General features: G+C 29.9%; 1 protein-coding gene across 1 annotated transcript in view; it reads right to left on the bottom strand.

Annotated features, from left to right (window-relative positions):
- Positions 1-6,690: 6,690 nt before the first annotated feature.
- Positions 6,691-25,196, bottom strand: part of LOC147074908 (zwei Ig domain protein zig-8-like) — a 197,049-nt gene continuing 178,543 nt past the window's right edge. Inside the window, exons 5-7 of the mRNA XM_085943269.1 lie at positions 20,018-20,137; positions 18,659-18,856; positions 6,691-6,855 (exon numbers count right to left, since the gene is read on the bottom strand). Coding sequence (XP_085799395.1) covers positions 6,719-6,855; positions 18,659-18,856; positions 20,018-20,137 — 455 coding nt within the window. The 3' untranslated portion in view covers positions 6,691-6,718. The remainder of the gene's footprint in view (positions 6,856-18,658; positions 18,857-20,017; positions 20,138-25,196) is intronic.

The following is a 25,196-nucleotide window of genomic DNA, read 5'->3' as shown; positions in this document are numbered from 1 at the left end:
ATTCGTCGATACTATTTTATGTAATTATGTATAGCGTGATCCCTCTTCTTTGAAGAGTTTCAAAGAGGGTAGTAAGGTATGAATAAAACACCAACTGTTCATTCTATATAATTTATTTTCATATTTCTCGTACATTGTTTCTACATTTTATTGTATTAATTTTATACATATTTACAAATCTTATTACACTAAATTATTTTACACATTAAATAAATGTTAAATAATTATTAGAAATAAAGTGTTGACTAATCACGATGTTATTAATCATTCTTCGCACACCCAGAAGTGATTGATTTAACATGATTTCTTTTTCTGAAGTAAATATTGATGGAAGTTTGGTGTCATTAATTATTCATTTTACATAGATTTTATCATTATAAAATATGGAAAACATTTTAACGTAAATTAAATAAGATATGTTAGGAATTAACTGATCTGAAGCAGTTTATTTAATTATATGTAAGTAGGTATTGTATTTTATTGTAAATAACTGAAATTAATAAAAATGTTAACTGTTTTATTTATCACTCTTTATAATATTATTTGCTTGCCATTTTTTACAAGTTTGCGAATTCCATCACAGCCGTTTGCATTCAATAATAAAGATATCTTCACACTTCAAGCGATAGTGTTTAGTCTCTATAGACGTATATAAAGTAGCGGTAAGCCACGGGGTAACAAAAGGAACAGTGTTGCGTTTTACCACTTGGCTGCGGTGCGGGAAAGATATACCTACTGTAATTTCTGCACGATAAACATTCATGATAGTTTTAGTCTTTAGTTAGTGTGATTGCATTTTGTATAAACTATGATACATATATGGATAGCATATTATATCCATCGCATTATAATATACAATAACGATGATAATAATATAAACAAATATGAACGCACTAAGAAAACGCATCGTTTTTTAGGTTGTGGCCGTAGTACCAGCGACCGCGTCGAGCGGATTTATAATAATAACAAATATGTCACGTAGAGAGTATGCTGTGTAAGAGAAGAAAGTCCAGCGGTTGAACATTTATTTGAAATTTCCGAATGTCTATTTTATATACTTAGCTAAAAAATTATGAGTCCCATAACACTATCAGCTCAAGCTATTTCACAATATCTACGTCATACAGTGACGACGCCAGGCGTTAGTTGCTGGAAACTTTTGCGTATGTAATCTTGACTCAGAGAGCAGGATCCGCTCTGTTAAACTCAGCTAGAAGCCGATACGTAGCCCGCACCGTGGCCTTCTGTTTTGCACAATATATTATAATATGCTTTAATTCATAAAGAAATAATATGTTTTGTGATAAATATATAAAAATACTTTGAATTTTAAAGCAGAAAGCCCACAGAAGGCAGCGTGGCAAGGATGTAAAGTTTGCGAACGGCGTTGATGGTATGTTCAACTTATAAAGATTACTCGATGCACTTTACAGCTTAGTAGCAAATCCGTGAAATATTTGCCTTTAATAATCTCAGAAAGTAGATCGACAACATAAACATAGACCCTTACAAACTAACCTACCCACTTGATCGCAATTGACGCACTGTATTTGGATGTGAAACATAAGCAGATTTTTATGCCTGGGAATATCTCAGGAGTAGATGTTTGAGAAAAGTGTACATTATATCTACAGGATATATCACTTCTTTACATTAAAAATCGAACACGAAGAATCTATTGGTATAGATTTTAAGTCAATAGGATCAATAACAAAAAATAAGTGGTTTTTTGAGATGCGTCTGCCTGACAGTCAGCAGAAACTGTATCAATGAAAGGGTCATGGACGCTCCATCGCCGATAGATGGTTTGCATTATTAGTTTAAATTACATATTGATTGACCATTCAAAAAAATTATACCTGCTAAGTTATCACGTAGCTATCTGTGGGAATTTTACTTAAGATTAAACATATATCCTTTAACGACTTGTAGCAAATTTAATAATACGTCATATGACCAATATTGTGAATATTTCCCAGAGAAAAAATGTATAATCAACAAAATGTAACAATGTTATAATATTTCCATTAAATAAAAAAAGGCTTTCAAGATCTTACAAAACCTTTAAAATATATTAAAGTAAAAAAAAATATTTCGTGTAATTTATAATACGATTTCTACCATTATTATATACAGTGATCAGTAACTTTTAGGTACGTAATAATATTATGTACATCTATTATTTTATTGAAAAAATGTCAATATCACTCGTCTAATAATATTTACAATATTTATTTTAAAATAATACTTCTATGTGGATGTAAAAAAACTAATAAACATTTAAATAAAAATGTCAAAAAACAAATAATGACAAAGTGTCCATTCAGGTAACTTTGATTTATTTACGTAGGTAAATTTTTGCAAACATTGTGTTTTATGTATATTTTTTTCTAAACACGCTTTTGTAGTAATATTTTATGAAATAAATTGTAGTGCTTGTAAATTTATTATTATCCCAATAAATTGCGTTCGTTGAAATACATTTGTTTAGATTGAATTAAATCAGCTTCAGCACATAGGTCAAAGTTACCTGAAAATGACGAAACGTTTTTAAAGCTGGCTATAAACGTAACTGAATACTTGCACAAGTATATATAACGGGTATCTATATACCCGTTATATATTCGTTCTGGTATTCTTGCACTATTGTTAAAATACCAGAACAGTGCTTAACTATGTCGTTGAAAATGCTACAAAAAACGCGACTGAAACAGACTTGCGCAATATCCAGTAAACCTTCGCGAATATTCAGCATAGAAATTCAAACAATGTCATGTTGCTTGTACGGTCAAAATACTTATGCAGTATTATCATTCATTCGCGGTCATGACTCCTGTATACTTCTGAAAACAGTATATCGCTCAAGTATGCAGTTCTGTTTGTAGCCAGTTTTGGATAAATTGGATAGAATACAAGTATAGTTAAGTATAAAATCATTGTGAAAAATACATAAATTTAATTTTAATAGTAGGTACATAATAATATAAAACGAATTAAGAAAATCCCATCAATGATTTATTCATTTATTTATACAAAATTATTTTTATTAGGATTAAGAGTAGGTAGTTTGATTTGGTCCAAGGACATTATTCATAATAACTTTATAAAGGTGAAAAGCTTCAATAAAATTTTACAGTTTTCCAACGGATTGCGGTGTGAAAATGCTAAGGGAATCGTGGTGGGTATTTTAATGTTAAAAATATTTTACTGTGTGTTCAAATAGCCTATTAAAAAAACTTTAAGTTATTTAAATGTTAAATTGAGCCCCATTCCGGAAAAGTACCGTTATCTCGAAATCTTGTTATTTAACATGGCATGCCACCTATTGTTAAGACTAAATAATATTATTCTATTGGCATGTTGATAATCTATGTCGCGTTGTTCGAAGTGATTTCCAGAAAATAAGCTTTATCAGGATAATGTTCTTTTTCCGATGAAGGGCTTAATTTATTATAATAAACACCCAGAATTACATCGTGACAAAATATGTCTTTTTCCAATTAATGCAATAAAATATTTTACAATTATAATGTGCCATTATAATCAGAGTACCTGCTATTTCTGTGTAACTTTACATTTATTAATATTATTATTATCAATATAGATCTTTTGTATTACGTCATTGGTTGGTAATTTTGCAACGTTTTGGTGAGTTTGATTAATGCCCACTCGACGAGTGCATGTGGAAATCGCAATGAGGTTACATCTAAGTACCTGAAATGCGCACGAGTTCAATCGCGCGAGTCAAAACGCGCCATGTGGACAATGCCTAAGCAGTCAATATTTTCCCCCCTACGTTGATTCACTGAAACATGGTAATAATAATTATTAACAATAATAACTATATTGCTGTATTAGATAGCATACTATTTTGACGTTTTATTATTGTATAATGTATACATGTGATATACGCAATTTTTTGTGTCCGATGATACAAAGATATTCTATTTGGGCCCTATTTTAGAGAATATTTTTCAAGCAAGGCAATATAATAATGACTGCATTTTTCTGAGAATTTTTAAATTTGTATTTTAAGTAAAGCTAAGTGTTTGGCCAATATAAATAGCTTACGTAGTAAGTGACATGATTAATTTTAATATTATTTGCGTAAGTAATTAAATGATTTTATATTGTTGATCTGATATGAATTTTATAAATTAAGTTAAAACTGAATAAAATAATAATATCTAAGTTCAACACAATGTATTTCTGGGTGCATATTAAATCAAACATGTTATATTATATTATAAAGTATATCAGAACAAAATTCTAAGATAAGAGACCTCAACAATATTATAAATTATGTAAAAAAACTAAAATTTCAAACAAAATATTATATGTTACTTTAAAACAAAAGAATAATTTTAATTATAATTACAGTATAAGTATAATATTTACTGCTACGACTGCATACAATTTGATGGTTATATTATTATTTTGTACTGTTATGCTCCAAAAAAAAAATGACGGGTTCCTGTTGAATTTAATTTTACTGTTTAAAATATTCAGTTAATTTTTTTGACAATTTTTTGACTTGTAGTAACTGTTAAGGCCACCTATCATAGAATTGAATATTTATCAAGTTAAAATTAAACGAAAAAACATTTTTTTTTTATTATCGATAGACACGTCAATAATTAGTGTAAAGTATTACATGTTTCTGCCAACGAGAGCTTAATAACGATTCCATTGTCTTATGGTACACATCTTTAGATGACTATGTAAGTTTATAAAGAAAAAAAAAGTTACTATGTTTTTTTCAATTAAATCATGATATACCTATCTCTCGTTGGCAAATTTATAAAATCAACCTAAAACATTATACACGTGTATTTTAAACTGCGCAGTGCGTATTTCCAATGTCTACTTATTGATTAAAATTATTGTGTTATTGATTCATATTTAAAAATAATTCCACCTTTGATTAATTCGATCAAATTCATACACATACTGATCATCACAGCATCCCAAAGTTTACATACAAAAGAGTCAATTTGTAACAATAATATTTCGTTAATAAACAACACATGTATTATTAAAAATTCACAACAGATAAACATTTTCAATCTTGCACACGTTCAACGCACCATTTTGATAAATAAATTTAAAACAGTTCATCATTTTTATTTTTTATTTTGGTACATATTATTAAGTATACACACACAAACAAGAGTTATGTTATATTTGCTATGCATTTAAATTTAATCAACTCTGAAATACTACTGTCGTTACAAAATGAGTTAGGTAAGGTTACGTTGGTTTTATATTTATTATTTTTTCATCTTATCTACTTTATACACAAAGCTGCTATCGGTGGTTATAAAGGGTAGTTTATCATATTTTCACTATTAGAAATTTTTGATATATCATGCTGATAACTTTTTGTAACAATTACCCACTTCAATACATAAATATGATAATCTACTTACCCTCAATAACCACCGATCGCAGCTTTGTATATAAGCCTAGTAAATAAATATTATTAATAAGTAATTTAAATGTTGTGTTATTCATATGTTTGTTAAATTTACAACAATTATTATTGTTGTTAAAATTATTGTAATTAACTTTAATTATAAAGTTTTATTATTTTGTCAGAAAATGAAGTGAATAAAAGTTAGTTTCACACATTATAATTAGCAGTAAATTTTTGACTCAACTCTCTATATATTGAAAGCGCAAAGTTAAGTTTGTTTCATAATTTATACGTATACCTACCAGAAGTTGATGATAACTAAATAGTACAACGAATTATTATGTATAGAAAATTCATAAATATTATAAAGTTGTCTTAACATAATTCTCGTTTGATTTTTACTTTGAAAAGTAGTACGTTTACATAGACTTATCTTTTTTAATTCAAACATAGATTTATGTAATTCCAACTAATTTTATCAAAAAGACATTAAAAACATAATAGTTCCTGTACACATGCATGGATTTACTGTCAGTTATAGTTATTGTGCCCACGATTTCCGAGTGGCTTATGCATCAGTTTATAATGTCATGGGGCCCAGGTTCAAATTCCGGATCTGGCAAATACACATATTGTTTTTGAATATGTGTTTGGAGTCAGAGTATGAACCTAATAAGTTGAGCAAGTGACTAACTACCGTTTTTCGTAAAAACAGATTTTTTAAAAAATATAAACCACCACCCTGAGGAGCCCCATAATCTTCTTAGGATTGGAGATTTGCACACAAAAATGGTGATTATCGTACCAATATATTTTCATATGATGTAGTTATGTTTTTTCCCAATATGTTCGCGACGACAGTTCTACCGTGCATGAGCACATGTCGCGCAAATTGCAACTATCGCATATTATATAACTAACTTTTTTGATCCATGCATGCAGTTAAAGTACGGTTGTGTAAACGGACTATAAGTTAAAAATATAACAAACCTTAAATACGGTGTTAATATGTTTAACTGGGTTGTAATTGATTTACATGAAAATGAAATTTATATAACGTAATCTTTTGTTTGTGTTTGTTTACTAATTCTGTAGGTACCTTAATTTTATATAAATTTTATATTAAAAAATGCAATGTTTTTCATCGTATTTTATCACACACCAAAAGGGTAGGGATGATTTTTTTTTGTAAATATTTTATCGTACAGGGTCCATTATTTTTAAAACCGTACACGTTATTTAATTAATTATTTATTATAAAAGTGGTTGTTTTTATACTACACAGTTGAGATGAATATGATTTCAGCTGACGTGGGTGTTAAAGTTGGAGGTAAAAAGACAGGCGATGGAGCAATGCAATGATATTATGAGGTTCACTGAGAGGGTAGTCAGAGAGGCTGTATTCTTGTTGCCATGCTGCATTGCGGCGGGATGCTCACCTGAAAAATTCAACGTACTTTAATCATTTATTATTCAGGCTTTAGGGGTGAAGTGTAAAGCCTTCGATTTAAGGCTAGCCGAAGTGGAAATGCGAGGGTAACTAGAAGCAGTATTGCTTTCTTAAATTTACTTTCTGGTGGTGGGTTTTGATTTTAGTACATGTTGTATTTGTTGCAAACACTCCTGAAAAATGATAGATATATTATTTATTGTATAAAATGTTATTTAATTGTTAATAACATAATAAGATAACAGTAATATTTCCCTGCAAAGTAAAAAGAAACTTTTTGGTTTTAGAGAAATTGTTGTAGGATAACCTAAGTTATTTAATTTGTTTAACATAACAATGTAATTGTTTTGACATAATCTCTAAACAGACTTATATTATTAAGAGAACATGTCAAAACAATCCAATAATTTTACATAATATATTAAGAGATAATGTAACTAAAAATATTGTTTCTTCTACAGCAATTTATTTCAATACAATTAAAAATACTGTCTTTTTACTTAGCAGGGCAGAGTAGTTGTTTTTTTTATTAATGTATTTATTGATTAACATATGAGAGTATTTCAGTGTTTATTTAAGATGTATACAACCTGGCTTAAAATGAAATATACTGAAAAAAGTAATAGGTACTATTAATATAATAAAAATAGTAAAATAATTCACATAATAATATAATACCTACTTAAGTATAAGGTTATGTTATAAAACTACTATTAAATTATTTTGGTAATGGTAATAGACAATAAATAATAAAATGACTTAAACATCTATTTAAAGACATATTTTTATTCTATAAATTATATATTAATAACGGTTAAAACTGATTTTAATAAAAATAATATACCTACTAAAGAATACGTACCTACCCACTATTTCAATTCAATTAATAAGTAAAAGAAAATTGGTCATTCTTTTATTATCAGAAAGCTATTAAGTTTAATAGCCTGAAAATGAAAAAAGGTAATACCTATATCACCAAAACGGATGCTTATAGAATAGTATAAAATTCTTATTAATTAGAGTGTGAATTCAATTTCTATCAAGTACCCATAGTCGATAGTAATTTATTTTATCTTTTACCCAGAGAACCGCCAGTGACTGGGACTATTGTTTTATAAGTTCGAAGACATTATTTACGGTGTCAAAGTTCAGCGCTTTAAGTCCGAAGTGAAACGGTTATGAAGCTGCGATAGTTTTTCAATGATTTATTCAGCGGGATTCACTTATCCTTCCTTTGTAACTTAATTTAGATAAGCGGTAAGTGCTTTTACTGCACTTATAAACTGCATTCACCGAAGCTTATATACGAGGGTGGGTCAATAAGTCCTTAGAAAAGCCGACAGGTGGCGCGACTAGTACTGCAAGCGGTTTGTTTTCATGCAGCGGCACTACCGATTCAGTATGCTGCGAAGTTTCAATCAGATTGGTCGGGTTGTTGTGTGTTTCTCGTACATTTAAAAAAAAATTTGCTTGTGGAAAATGGAAAAATGGAAAATGGAGAAAATTGAGTTTAGAGTTGTTATTAAACATTTTAATATAAAAGGGTTAACATCAAAGGAAATAAAAAATGAGTTGGATTTAGTTCACGGCATATCTGCTCCTTCACTTGCAACTATTTATAACTGGTTAAATGAATTTAAACGTGGTCGTACATCAACAAAGGATGAACCACGCTCAGGACGTCCTGTAGAGGTGACTACACCAGAAATGATCAATAAAATCCACGATATGGTGTTAAGTGACCGAAGATTAAAGTTGAGTGAGATAATTGAGGTTACAGGGATCTCAAAAGGTAGCGTCATTTCTATTTTACATGACAAATTGGGCATGAAAAATATTTCTGCAAGATGGGTGCCGCGTTTGCTCACAGTCGACAATAAACGCAATAGGGTGGTGGCCTCTAAAGCCCTGTTGTCGCTCATGCAACGCAATCCGGATGAATTTTTTCGTCGCTTTGTGACTGTAGATAAAACATGGATACACCACTATACTCCCGAGACGAAAGAACAGTCAAAGCAGTGGATTGCGAAGGCAAACCATGTCCAAAGAAGGCGAAAACCGTAAAATCAGCTGGTAAGGTTATGGCTACTGTATTTTGGGATGCACGTGAAATTATTTTCGTTGACTATTTGGAAAAAGGAAAAACAATAACAGGGGATTATTATGCATCTTTATTGGACCAGCTAAAAAACAAAATTGAAGAAAAACGGCCCCATTTAAACAGGAAAAAAATCCTCTTTCATCAGGACAATGCCCGTGTTCACACATGTTTACGATCAATGGCTAAAATTGAAGAATTAAAGTTCGAATTGGTCGACCACCCACCGTATTCGCCAGATTTAGCCCCCAGTGACTTTTTCCTTTTCCCAAACTTAAAAAAATGGCTAAGTGGACAACGTTTTTTTTCAAATGAAGAAGTCATCGATCGGACAAATGCTTATTTTGAGGACCTTCCGAAAACTTATTTTTCTGACGGTTTAAAAAAAATTGAGAAACGTCTAACCAAGTGTATTGAGCTCCAAGGAAATTATGTTGAGAAATAAAAAAAAAATACAAAAATAAAACCTGTTTTAATGCTTTTTTCTAAGGAATTATTGACCCACCCTCGTATTATCCAAGGAGTATAGGATGGTGGAAAATTTCCACCGATATTTATTTAAAAAAAGGTTTATTTTAAAATAATGCCTTTTTACATTATACATTCGTTTAGACAAAGTAGTTTTTACGTGCACAGAGATATTATCAGATGTTGTCACTAAACCCGCTTTTGTGATTTTTTCTGTTTAAGAAAAATATCACAAACGTGGGTACAACATGAATATAATTGTATACATAATTTTGAAAAACACCTCTGACAAAATATATCTGTACCTCGGATGCAACTCCATTTTTGGGGAAAATGAGTTTTTTTAAGAATCGTCATGCTAAAGGCTTTATTTATTAGTGGCAGAGTGATGAAAGTCCTAGTCCAAGATATGCATAGCATAAAGATGCAAATGCCATACCTACCTTAGAAGCAGAAGGATGCAAAACCAATAATCCACTAAGATAAAATTCTCTCAAACTGTCTGCAATATGTACTAGATGAGAACCAGCCAGGAGACGGGTCCCCATAAATGGAAAATACGTGAGTCATCTGCGCTTTGCCGATGACAATAAATAGTAGTTTTCAAGACTCAGAAGACTTCCAAAGCAGAATGCAGGAACTCGCTGGAGTAAGCAACAAAGTAGGCTTGAAAATAAATGTGTCAAAGAAGAAAGTCATGTTCAACTGCTATGTGGGCCAAAAAAAGATCCTCATCAATGGCATTCAGCTCGAACAGGTGAAAAACTACATCTATCTGGTACAAGAAGTGTCTATATGTGGATGTATATTTGAAGAAATTGTTCGCAGAATAAAGCTAGGCTGGAGTGCTTTTGGCCACCTGAATAATTTCTTCAAAAATTACCTCCCACTGTGCCTAAAGTGTTCAACCAGTGTGTATTTTCCGTAATCACATGCGTGTGAAACATTGATCCTAAGTAAAAGAGAGATCTAGAAACTTAGAGTAGCACAACGTGGTATGGAAAGGTGTATTCTGGGCATAACGCAAAAGGACAAAAAGAGGAATGAGTGGATAAGGGAACAGACAAGGATTAATGATGTGATAGAGTTTGCTAAAAACCTCAAATGGAAATTGGCTGGACACACGGCTCAAAGAAAGGAAAATCGTTGGACAAATTTAGTCATCCAGTGGTATCCAAGAGGTACAAAACATCCGCAAGGTAGACCTAGAGGCTGCTGGATCGATAAAATGATAAAGTTCTGCGGAAAAACTTGGCAACGCAACGCACAGGAATAAGAGAAGTGGAATGAGCTTGGAGATTAGCGAGGCCTTCATCCAGCAGAGAATAGATTCAGGCTGGTGATGATGATGATGACATAATACAATTTAAAAAAAATGTGTTTTGCTTTGTTATATTTATACCTATAATTTTTTTAAACTTATAAATTGTTTTATTTTGGCTAGGTAATCGTATAGGCTATCTATAGAGGCAGAAGGATGCAAATTCACACTACGTTTTTTATTTTATTTTTTTAGATATGAAATTGTATTATATTTATTCTTTTCTTACATATTCCAGAAGTACTTTAATGGAATTAGAATAAAAAAATTATGTATATTCTATGTATATTTTATTAGAAGTTATGAGTATTCGTTTAAAATAAAAATTGTTTTTTGGCTCTCCTGAACAATTGGGTATTTGGAACTTACATCCGTCTGCCTCTGAGGTACAGATATTATAACCAATAGAAAAAATCTTTTTGAAAAAAAAAAACCACCCGGCATGAATCGAACCTGCATCTCTTGGGTTTACGCCCCGTCCGCGCATTATCCTCTATGCTACGAGGTAACATACTAATTACGACAAATTTTAATTATTAGCCTTTTAATACCTGCTCATCAGCGCTTTTCTAAATCAAGCTACTCTTGTCAATCGGTTAAGTGTTTTTTTTAAACTATGAATGTTCAATAATTAGAATGGTACATTCTTAAATCATGTTAATTATTCATTGAATAAAAGAAATAGTTAAGTAAACATAATATATAATTTTATTTAAACACTTAGAATGTTTACTGTCATAAATCGGTAATGACAATTACCTCAATTTACAATTAGGAAAGATCATGTTATTTGTAATATTACAAAAAAATAACAAAAAAAAAAATTATTGACCAATATATTTTAATTGCAGTTACTGCAGATTATTGCATTATCTAAAAATATAGAAAACAAACACTCTACATATTGCAATTCATTTTATTGGGTCTAAATTTTAATTATTCGAAACTTTAAATGAGGACATATCATTTCGCGATTTTAAATATTAATTGAATTAATGTTAACGTAGTAGAACTCCACTATACCACAATATACTGCAGTATAGTTATTGAAAATAATTTCATTCCAATAATATTAATAATATTATTGTATTACGTATTACATTTGATTTACGATCAAGTATCAAGCGACAATAAATTATTAATGATTATTAATTTATTAAATGTTAAAATAACTAGGTTATAGTTTTTTGAAAACGTTTGTGAATCGATCTGCTTTTGAAACTGTCGTGCAGTAATTTTTTGGGGTACGCAGAACAATATTTTCGTCAACTGAATGCAGAATTATATTAACTCACATTTGATTTTTTTAGAAGGGAGTCTTTGAAACAACCTACCTACTTCAATTAGTTGTTATTTATATAAATACATATTATACACTTTAATTTAGTAGAACTATGGATGAATAAAAAATGTAAGTATAAAATTGTTGTGGCTGCTTAAAAGAACACTCCTATAAAATATTTCAAATGTGAGTTAGAATAGTTCTGCATTCAGCTGACGTATTTTTTTCATTAGCTCTACAATTTGATGTGGATCTTTGCCTCCTCGCAAACAGGTTAGGAAGCATATCATCGAAAAATAATATGTTTATTTACTACGGATTTAAACTTTAGATCTACGACTTCATAAGCGAACACGTTAGCACTCTACCATTGCGCGTATTATAACCACATAAGAGTTACTTTTATGTCGTATTTTTTGTAGATATGAAAATGTTTTACTTTCTGGTAAATATTCCACTTACGTTAACAAAAACATTAAATAGTTTATTTTAAATACAGTCTTATATCAATAATAATTTTGTATTTTTTTGTTTGCGACCGAGCGCTAAATAATCTGTAATTAGTGAAAAGTTGTGTAATATATTGTATTATATAATAATATATTTGTACCACATAAGTCACATTTTAAAGGTAGAATTTTAATGCCGATCCGGATAAAATCGGTAGTTATTATATTATTTTTTTTAATATCTAAGCGTTTAGTAAACGTGTTCAATAAATAATTGCCAGTGGATAATAATTATTGACATATTGTTTCTTGTTATTTAATTGTATAGGGAATATAAATAGTTGCATGCCATAATATGTCAATATTAACAGAAAGATTGTGTTTGTGTTAATGTAGAAAAATGTTGATTTATAGGTAATGAATGAAAATATTCAATTTTATTTATTTCACTTAACACATGAAATATTCAGTAAAATAAAAATATCTTTTAACACACGAGGAAATACGTTGTGGCTTAAATTATTCAATATTGTTTTTAAACGTTGGGAAAATTAGAAATTACGACGAACAATTTTTTTTTCTAGATGCCTTTATGGATATCTTGCATTTACTATCGAGGGTTCTGTATGGACTTAGGTACGCAAACTATTCTACTTGATGCTAGTCAAATGACAATTGCGGCGGCTGAGAAATATGCCTTATTGAAAACCATTCATCTACCCCCCCGCATCGAGTATTGCTAATTTGAATTCGGCCAGAGCCTATGAAACCACATTACAAAAACCCTGTAAAGTTAGTACTAAAATTATTATTATATAAATAGTGTCTTCAAAGCTACATTATTCACCGGTAAATACATTTTAAAATCTAGCTATTTAAATATTATAATTAATTACTAACAGATTCATTGTAAATTTGCATGTAAATAATTGGTAAATATAATAAAAGTATTACATAACATTTTATAAAACCTCATTAGGTATATTAAAAAGCGTAAAGTGTTCAACCAACGCTCACGCGTGAAACATGAACTCTTAGTGCAAGAACGCAGTGGTCGCGCGGGGGCAGCGCGGCGGCGTCTTGCGAAACTCAAACGTATAACCGTGTGTAAAATGTTCGTAGACATTGTCTTTTTTGGGGCATAATACACACGGTTATACGTTTGAGTTTCGCAAGACGCCGCCACGCCGCGCCCGCCAAATCACCACGGCCGAGCACTTAGTGTAAAAGACATCCAAAAAATATGAGTAGCGTAACGTGGCATGGAAAGGTGCAGGTTGAGCATAACGCGTAAAGATCACACAATAAACCAATGCATATAGAAGCAGAAAATAGTATGATAGTATTTGTGATCGAAATCGCTCAGCAGTTGAAATGTCATGTCGCTCGGCGAGTGGACAATCGCTGGACAAATGCCGTCATACAAGGGGTACAAAATGCTCACAAGGATACCCTAAAACTCCCTGGATAAAAGAACTCATAAAATTCATAAATAACTAGGGACCAAAATGAGTGGAGGGAGTTAGGAAAAACCTTTATAGAGCAGTGAGTGATAATGATAATGTTGTCAATATACCCACTGTAGTACTAAAAATAATATGTTGTGAAACCAATCTACGTTTGTTAGAAGTAAGTGTTTAGTCACTAATTGATAGAATGGGTAGTCACGGACAGAAAGAAAGTATCTCGTCATAATATCATTTTCAAAAATTCATTTAAAAATTTTGTGACGCCCTATACATACAGAGATTTAGTTTAAACTATGGTAATGAAGTTTAAAGTAACTTTAAATATCAAAAACTCTTCTTAACTGTGATTTATCATTCGGTGGACAGCTTGTACGTACGTCAAAACCTGGGGAGAATTTTAAAAAGAAAGTTTCTCAAACTTAAGACAAGTGGTTACTTAAAAATCGCTCAGTCATATTTTGTGGTTAATCTGCTTAGGTATTTTTATGCCTGCGCTGGTATTAATTCTGGCAAAAAAAACGTCATAAATTATTTCGAAAAATTTAAAAGAATTGCGCATTTTGAAATAAAACTGCTTCATATCTTCTTTTTCATCTTATTCCTGGCACAACTAGCATAATATGTGAGTCTTAACCTCATTTCGAATCTACTTACATCCACGTCTACCAAAACCCGTTATTCTTCAGTTTTGGGTGCCTAATATTATCTTCAAATGAAAATCGACACCACTCCTCGATTCTGTACAAAATCAATGAGGTTTTCATATGCCTACCGGTTTCATGAATGTGAGATTATTTATCATATTAATGTGTGACTTGTCCATTCAATAGAAATTGCCAACCACAAGAAGCGCCGTCATTTGTAGTGTACGATAAATTCTCCGCTGGATTAATAGGCGTACGGCATCCCGTACAGCAGCAACTTTCTTTGATGTGGATAACGCAAACGATTCCTCGAAAGATTTAAAAGGGGCCTCAAAACAGTTCAAATCAGTCATATATTTTATAAAAAATACGCTAAAATTAAAAAATACAGTGCGTATTTTTTACACATTGAATGTAAAACATAACTCTAAGAAAACCAAAATCTATATAACTACTGCCAAAAAGGGTTATAATATTATTATTATTATTATTATATTGTGCTAACTTCAATAATAATTAGATTGGTTAGAGATACATTGCTATTTTTACATACTTAAGTAGTTTAAATTTCCGATTTTTATTTTATTTTATATCGTGGGAGCCTTAAAATCAGTCAGTGCCTCTGGCCTCGAAGTCCTTAAAGGTAAAGGCCTGGTAAGCAAATTTATGCAACTCCTAATTTGGTGAATTCCACGAGATTGTGTCACGTAAAAAGTATACATTTCTTCATTGTATTTTAATCTCAAGCTTGACTATATCTCGTTGAAGGATGTAAAGATTCCACTCTGTGAGTTTCCTAATAAGTAGTCTAGGATCCTGTTAATATTTTTGAGCATTAGTATTTTGGACAAGATGTATTTTAATTTTAAGTTCGATGCGTTGAAATGTGGCTTTTTGGCTAGACCGTGTAAAATTTGCTACTTTTTGTAAATTTGTAGCCCACTATGGCTGAGCGGCTGATGCATCGACTTATAGTATCGTGGGTTAGAATATTGAGTTTAGCAAATACACATATTGTTTTTCAATGAATGTTTGGAGTCAGAATATGGACTTCTAATAGATTGAACAAGTAGCTTTATTTCTGATAAAAACAAACTTCTAATCCGTGGAGACCCATAGAAATGATCTTCGGATCACACATGGTTAAAAAAAGCATAATTTATTCTATTTCTAGTTTCAATTTCTAGGCTTTTATTACTGTTAATAGATGATCGCGAGTAAATGAAATTTTTATCGAAAGCGGTGTTGTACACGTCAAGTCTCCAAGATATAACAAAACATTATTATGTTTTCTCTATCTTAATAGTTAGTCCTAATTAATGCAGGGAGTCTTTATCGAGATATCTAATAATATTTGATTACAATAGACATTAATAAAACACTTTTACCTTTATATTATATAATAATTAATAATTGAAAGAGTTTTTTGCTCTCCACTAATTTAGGTATTTTTTTAGATATTGCCGGTACACAGTGTTATATAATATAATATATATCCATCTAAACAGATATTTATTTTAATAATAATACTATCGACTGAAGGTACTTGATGGAATTTGAATCCATTAGAATTTAGATATTTATTTATTAAAAAAAACATTGTTGACATAACACATCAGAATTCAGGACGTTCACAACATGAGATATAAATTGAAAACAAAAGCTGGCACTTACTAATAAAATTAAATAATGTATAATATTTTATCAAATAACACCCTCACTCTTAAGAAGAAAAAAACAAAAGATGTAAAATTTCAAAAACAAAATACACAGCACATCACTAAAATGCATTTATGTCTTTGATAAGCGCATTGATTAGTCTTATACCCATCGCCAATGGTGCCTGCTAAGTTATATTTTATAATGTAAGGCTCTGAATGCATAGTCATACTTATGTTTTTAAGCTTTCTTATTTGTTATTTAGATTGGGAAAAAAATAAGGTAAGTATATCATTTATCTTACAAAAGCTCAGTAAGATTCTAAGTAATACATAACGCACACATATTTACGTTAGCTTGGCAATGTCTATAGATTTTAATTAATTGAGTTAGCATTTACTTGGTAGAAATCCATTTTGAAAGAAATGAAAATATAATTAATATAAATTCTACAGGTTTTTTAGAAGGTTTGTCGACAGCTATTTCGGTTATAACACCATTATAAAGACTATTTAGATAGGCCGTTTGCCTTTGCTTAAAAACTATACGCATAGATAGAGGCAGAATACATTTTCTTCTTCGTTCAAACAATATTATGACTTTGTATACTTCAAAGTATTAATAATATTACAATTAATAATAAGTATCTCTCTCTATCTATGCATATAGTATTCAAGCGAAGGCAAACGGCCTATCTAAATAGTCTTGATAATGGTGTTACAACCGAAGTAGCTATCGACAAACCTTCTAAAAAACCTATAGAATTTAATATTAATTATATTTTGATTTCTTTTATAGCTTTTAATGTATGTGCACGTTACAATTTTTATTAATTGCATACATTAATGGATTTCAGTATTATTTTGATGACATTCCAAAATATTATATTGTTTTATTGACCTTTACACATAATTCATTTTACAGAGCGAAATAAATTAGAAATACATTGTAATTTGCTGAAAAGTTATATCGGCAGTAAAAATGAATCGGTAAATTAAATGTAAAATTGAAAAATAGAGGTATTGGCAAACCATAAAGCTCTGTAATTGTGTCGGACACCATAGATTTATGAAGCAATTACGAAAATGCACTTACCACTGCAAGTAGAAATGGTAATAAAAAAGGTGAACGATTCTCAAAAGCTGTTAAAATCTTTGGATATCGACAATTCTTTCTAAATAAATTATGCATTTTAATTACAGAAAACAATATATTTATATATATAACTAGACACCTTAACATAATCTTATAAATAAATATTTTGCAAGTGTTAGGAATTTAAATAAGTAAGTTGTAAAAATGACATACCAACTGAAGTATTGAAAATACTAGATAAGTAAAGAGTATTTTTATATATTTGTAATTTAGTATATTTTACTTTTTGATCCATGACTTTAAAAGTGTGTATAATATAGATTTGTGTAGATTTAAACAGATGTTTTGTTTATCCTAATATTATTAGTATTCATAGCTATTTCGAATTAGGTACCAAAAACTTTGTTTTAAAATACTTTTACAAAGAAAATCTAGCACGTTGAATAAATACATAATATATCTACATGTTACCCATCAAGTGATATTTTGTTCAGACTTTAAATATATTATATTTCAGAGCAAAATAACTTGTTAAATATTGGTACCTCCTGTGATGGCAGACGGTTTTAACTGCGGTATTTTCACATTATAAGTGTTCTTCCATTATATGTTTCAAATATTTGTATATTTTTTGATGTGGCTAAATATTAGAGCTGCAACTTTAATGGTCACAAAGGAATGTTAAAAGACATCTGCATCTGACCAAATATGAAAAAAAATATCTGCTTAAAATGCAAGATAACAATAAAACTTCTATCTTTTTAACATACGTTATTAAAGGTTTATGTTAGGACGCTAATTTGGCATATTTTGATATAAAATACTTCAAAATACGTTTTAACCTAACTTTGTCAGACTGATTTTAAAACTTTGTTTTGGTCTCCTCTAAAATTGTGTAAATAGCAGTTATAACCGTTTGTCATCACAATACCGATTCATAAGATAATCTAAATATTCTCATAATAATAACGCCGCCAGTTATTATTAATGGGTTAGGATTTTTTAAAGTGTCTTTTTTACTTGGGACACACTATTTAACTGTTTTTATGATTCTATAAAGTTATGTATAAATTTAATTACAATATATTGAGCATATTTCATATTAATAACTCTACCTCCAAAAACATCTCCAATATAAAAGAAAATGCACACCATATTTACATAAGTTTACTTGTTTATGATTTTAACTATTTCGTCGTTATAATTGTACCAATTTTGAAAATGTTTTAAAGTAGCATAAAAGATTATGTAACATTACCATTATAGACTAATTGTTACCATTAGTGAAGCTATTTTTTTTTATTTACCATTGATGACGTGAACATTGACGCTGGCGCCCTCAGCAGAAGTAGGGACGCATGAGTAGTTTCCGGAGTCCGCGAGCCTGGCGCGACCAATACGCAGTCGCGACGTCAGAGCCTCCGTCCACTCGGCGTCGACTCGGACCCGCGAAGCCTCCGAGTGGTCATTTGGATGCTGGGCTGGGGTCTCCACTAGGTCAACACCTAAGAGAATAGTATAATTATTAATTAATGTAGTGAAATTATTTTCAATTACCTTTTTTCCGAGAATAGTAAATTAAACGTGTAATAACGAACGCCGTGTAAGGTATGAAAGGGCCATCATGACAGGTCGTCGACGATACATTGTTGAATAAGATTTTTCTTTTCGAGTTTTATCGTTATAATTGGTTCTAGATTTTTGGCTTGTACACATTTTCATATTTTTATTATGCAATTTCTTATCGAAAGTTGGCCACCATAAAGACAATATTTTATTCATCGTCTGCTATCTAGAACAGTTTAGTGGAGCTGAACTTGTATTAATCATGAAAATTATTACGCCATAAAATGCTGCACCATTTTTCTGCTGCGTTTACCGTTAATCTTGTCTTGGATAATGATTTTAGGAATATTGTACTTTTGTCCTCACATAATGTAGTGTATCGTAGTTTAGTAAAACTTTTCTGTCCTTTTTTAATCGTTTGAGAATATTAATATTTGTGGATTAGTTTCTTCTCAAGTTAATTCTTAAGTTATCATCATTATTATTGTATTCAGTGTATTCTTGTATCAATCAATAAACTCTCATCTCAACAACCAAGCAATAACGACTCTTCATCTACGACCACCTCATCATACCTTCAAATAAAAAATACCAATCTTCCGGTACTAAGTACGCGATATCTAAATTTAATAAAGGTTTGAGAATGCAATATTCTTTATTGAACCTTTTGCAATTATATAGAATGCACACAGTTCCAATGATAAGCCACTTTGGCGTGAATCAAGTTGATGCGGGCTCAAATCACGCTGAGCATCACATTTTATCCAAAAAAACGTAGGTATATATTTTAGGTATCTTAAAATTATGTATGATATCTCAATTATTAGTATTTTTTTAAATATTTTTATCTCTTTTATATATTATACTTACAGTATATTTATTACAGTATAAATTAGCCTGATTAGTCTCATATTCTAAATAAATATTATTTTTAATAATAACTCATTAAAGTACACATATTCATAATTTTATAACAATTTTGACAAAAAAAATATCGTATTGCGTAGCTTGGAAATCTAGAAACTATGTACTGATATGACATGAATACGAGAGATGAAATTTATTACGATTAATGAAGTGAAAGTGAAAATAATACACACCTTTGTACCAAAAGATGGTACCGAGGTCATGTGGTCCTTGGCTTATGACGCACGTGAGACTCACTGCACTTCCAGCCTTCACGTAGATGTCTGATGGTCCAAGAATTTTTGCCTTTGCCTCTGTAACAAATCACAAAAATGATATTTAAAATTATGTAAAATGAGAACGTTAACAATAATATGTTTTCATTATTAGTTTAACGGTACAGTTTCCCACTCATTAATCAATGCTTATAATTAATTTATTCACAGTTAGTTCATCCCACGACGTGTTCAATATTTCCATTCAGAAAACCAAGTAGTTCAGTTCATAAACTTTTGTGCTGAGTACTCAACTTGTCTTTTGCCAAAGCTAATTGTAATATTTATTTAATTTTTATATTATTATCTGTACCAGCATTTAATGCTAGATTTGTATTATTATGACATATTAAAACATTTTTTTATAATATTTAAGTGCTATTTAGGATTAAAAAGTCATTTTCAAAATGATCTCAACATAACTAATGTTTAATTTAAAATTTAAATAGCGAATGGTTCATGTAAGAGAGCGATGTATTCTATATCTATATTCCTCACCCTTGCAAACTATAATGTCAGAGATACATTTAATTTGGATTGTAATTTTATTCAACACACTCATGAAATACAGAAATAATGAAAAGTTGGTTATCTTCTGTGTGAGGAATCATAAGAAAGGTTAAAATCAAAAAATTAAATTAAAATATGGAGAAACAATGAATTAATTTAAATACATTGACATGGAATTTTCAATGGTTATTATCATAATATGCATTTCAGTTTGCCACGTAAATGAAACGCGCAGTCAATATTGATAATATTTGAGGACAATCAATGCGCTTTATGTTTCTTGCGATACCAAATTCCGCTTCAAAATCATGATCCACGGCGACTATTTCTCATGTTTCTATCATATTAATGTGTTTTGTGGAATACTAGAACGATTTATTTTTACAGAGATTTATGTATTGTTTTTATTGCTATGTATATGTATTTATCATTATGTAAAACTAAGATATAAAAATTTCAAACGCACATGCCTCCATAAATGTATAAATAAATAAAATAATATATTACACACAATACCATCATCCTATTATAAACTTAACAGTGTAGCAGTAGCTTTTATGGTGTATTTTAATTTATTCGATGTTTTTACGAGCAAAATAATTAATTTATTTAATTATATACATCATACAAATATTTTATTGGATGGATTAAAGTTTGTACACGAAAAACAGTTTTCAAAGTAAATTGAAAATGTCATGGAGAAATTGAACGCGAAAGCTCCCATACATTTTATATAACTGCCGTCCGAGCTTTTCTAGAATTACCAGAAGCTCTTGTCGTCTTTCATGAGAGAGTCGTTGATTCTATATTTGCTTAGGATTCGTAATTTGATAGAGCAAACGTGGACACAACAGCAATATTATTACAATATACTATTTGGTGAGAGGGGGACAGCGAGAATTCTGTCACGCCACAGAACTAAATAAAACAAAAACAAAAAAATAAGCCCCTTAGGAATATAAGCTTGTAAAAGGAAATGTCGGAAAAGCTATAAGCAAAACTATATTTATATAATATATTGGAAATAATATATTAAACACACAGTAAAGAAAGGTCAAGAGATTGTAAATAAACAATATTATGTAAGTATCAACCTACTTACCCATCAAGTCAAACGAAAAGAGATATACTTGAAACCGTTAGCAGTATGATATTTCCTAATATAATTTAAATGATAAATTTAACTTTTTACTTGTGTTATTAAAATATGTTCCGCCACAATAATTGTGCTTTTTATAATGTGTTATATTATCGAGCAGTTAACACATAATTTTATCTTCGTGTAAGACCAGTGTAAAACCTGTGTGATTTAATCAGTAAACCAGTATACACATACTAAAGAGTCAGACAATATAATATGAAGTATTCAAAAATGTGCTAAAACCTGAAGAAATAAGTAGTCCTGCCTACTCGCAGTCCACGTAATGATTGTCAATATGGTGATCTAAAAGTCAGTATTTAAAAGTTTCATTGTCCGCAGACAACATTAAGGTTATGACTAGGGCCTAGATTTATATGCTAGTGCATGTTTTTTTAGGGTGTATGCACATCTACGAGAGTTGCACAGAAATCTGTTTTGAAAGACACAGAATCCAAAAATAAATTTTTTATTGTGCATATAAATGCATATTTGAGACGTTAGAGCATATTTGAGACATTAGTGCATATTTCATAAATAAATGCATATTTTAGAGCTTTTTAATTTATAATTTTAGTTTTTTTAAATTATTTTTTCGAAATATAAATAAGTTATGAAGGTAGATAGTTTAGATGCACTTGCATTTTTAATCCCATCTCTGAGCTGTGGATTTATCAGAAAAAGTGAAGTCGACTCGGGCACTTTTATTAATCACCTCTGTGGACGTTGAGAGGTAATTTTCCGCATATAAACAAAATATTGAAAGATACCTATGCGGAAAATTTAATGCCAGAGCATATTGAAAAATATATTGTAATTTTTTTTTCGGACAAAAAACAGAAAATAGTACCTATTTAGGAATAGTTAAGTGTGTCGTTTTTTTATGTTATGTTTGGTTTACATTGCATTTATTATTCAATTATTTGTACCTGTGAAAAAATTATTACGTTAAAAATTATTAACTAGTTATTCAATTTTTTGTCAGTAATATTGGGTAAAGTGGGAATTTTAATTTTTTCCCACAAAAAATGTAAATTTTTAACTGCATATTTCTTCGGTTTTAGTGCATATTTTATTGATTTTAAGTGCATACGTGCATGCATATAATCATGTTTTTTGTTGCATATAAATCCGCTCCCTAGTTATGACCATGAGATTATATTAGAGCCTATTTGATCTAACCTTATACATACATTCATTCAGTACACCTCAATTTACAACCACACATTAAATACAGAAATGTATTACGTTGTCATGGAAATATTTTACGTATTTGTTTTTTGTAAGAAACCCATTAAATGCCGGGAGATGTTACCATGGTGGTATTCAGCGGGTCGTGATAATATTAAAAGTATTTCATCATGATTCTAGGAGATGGCAGTATGTGTATAATATATTTAATTATTTAAAAGAATTGATCGGGGGCTACTATAATGAGTGTAAAGTACAGCATATAATATACACGCTCATTTTATATGACCGGCCTTGCGCTTGTGGCATACATCCAGTTAAATTTGATTTACTTAAGGAGGGACATGCTCAGCGTAGGTCAATATGGAGTTTTTGTTCTTTTTTCAAAGCATGATCCTGCACATACCTTAAACGTTGTAGATAATCTATTTATATAATTTTGAAGCCTTTTTATCCTTTATATTTATTTTAAACATTAATTGATGACTGCATAAAGTATTTTTATTACATAAAATAGTATTCTTTTAAACCTCTCGCTCTAATGTTTTAGAATATAGTCATATTTCAATACATAAATGTGCAGTGGTGTTAAAATTTTTTACATTTATTAATTTTTAAACGCATTTATAAAACCATCAGTATAATTTATATTGACATAATAATAGTGAAATATTTACGATAAAAAATTATATCGATAATCTCTGTGATCCCAAATTTGAGAAGAATTGGGCATTTTATTATTCAAAAAATGGGCAAGATTTACACATTTGAAGATAATTCTAAAGATACTAATTACAAGCTATGTCTTTGACCATTCAAGTGTGATAAACATCCTACGAATAATGATTGCTTTATAATAATTATTGACCTAAGAATAAGGTAGTGTTTAAAGCTTCATTTTGACCCACGCTGAGCACGTCCGCCCAGTTGAATTTAGAGGCTTTAAACTGTAGTTATTTTTCTAGCAATCTTAATTATCATGAATCTTTGTTTTATTAAAATATACGATATTTATTAAAAACTAGTTATGCTATTAATTTAAATCGACATTAGTATATTGGCAGTAAAATATTAACAACAACAAAGTAATCGAATAATTTAAAACTAACAATCCAGTTTCTCTATGTTAATATTATAATGTTCAGTTATTCGAAAATCCTCAACATATTGGCGAATTAATGGGCGAAGTCTGTAATTGATTTACGCAGTGGTGTGGTGTTGTAGCCCATTGGGGTGGGTGGGGGGGGGCACAAGCACCGAAGCCCATTTATAACTTGCCAATAATGGAGTTGAATTATCGCCAAAGTGCAACTCGTAATTTTACCACACTTAACTTGCTCCATTTAATTGACGATTGTTTTATAAATATACGGTAAAATAAATTTAAATTTGAGTGTTTAAATCGAAAAATGTGTCTCCTCAGTATAAATATTGTAGATTACTATGCAAATGTAATGACAAAATTGAAATAATTACAAACGTATAGTGGAACAAGTAATACATATTTTTGTTTTTACCGTAATATTACATACTTATATTGATTTACTTAGGCTACGACAATAATTTTTGTTCTCTTTTATTATTTTACTCTGATTATTTTTTTTCGCGCTTATATGATATTTATATCGTCACCTCAATAATACAACTAGATAACTTGATTTTTACTGCTTTTGAAATAGCTATTGAATATGATTGTACACTACGAAATGATAAAACTAGGTAAGTCCGAAGATAATGGGAACTGCATTAATTTTATGTTTGAAAATATTAGATAACTTTTAAACCATAAATGAATTAAATAAATAAAAAAAAATATCTACAGTATTTTAACATTCAATTGAACATTATTTAATTATTGTTTTCAATTAGACAAGCACAATTCTTTATTTTTTATTTTAAATAATTATTATTGCCTAGATTTACGTTAATCCGTATATACATTAATGATACCTATATATTTTCTAGCACCATATCAGAAAGTTTACGACAAGAAAAATATTTGCCCACAATCAGGATGCTGTCCGTTTCAGGTGAAACTACCGATGCACTGACAAATCAAGCCACAATTTTCTATCAATGTGACTAGTAACTAACTGAGGTATTAATTGTTTTTATTTGTTTTAAGTAAAAATAAATAATTGAAATTTATCAAGTATTATAAATCTTATAATCCCTTATAATATTACATCTCAATTTATGATTTAATATCTTTAAATTGTGGATAATTTATATTAAATAAAAAGCTATCAATGTTGGGTA

Source organism: Rhyacophila brunnea, unplaced genomic scaffold (genome assembly GCF_057557595.1).
Source record: "Rhyacophila brunnea isolate RB1 unplaced genomic scaffold, BYU_Rbru_1.0 scaffold_15, whole genome shotgun sequence".
Classification (NCBI taxonomy): domain Eukaryota; kingdom Metazoa; phylum Arthropoda; class Insecta; order Trichoptera; family Rhyacophilidae; genus Rhyacophila; species Rhyacophila brunnea.
Note: the sequence above shows the minus strand (reverse complement) of the source record. Positions and strands in the feature narration are given on the sequence as shown.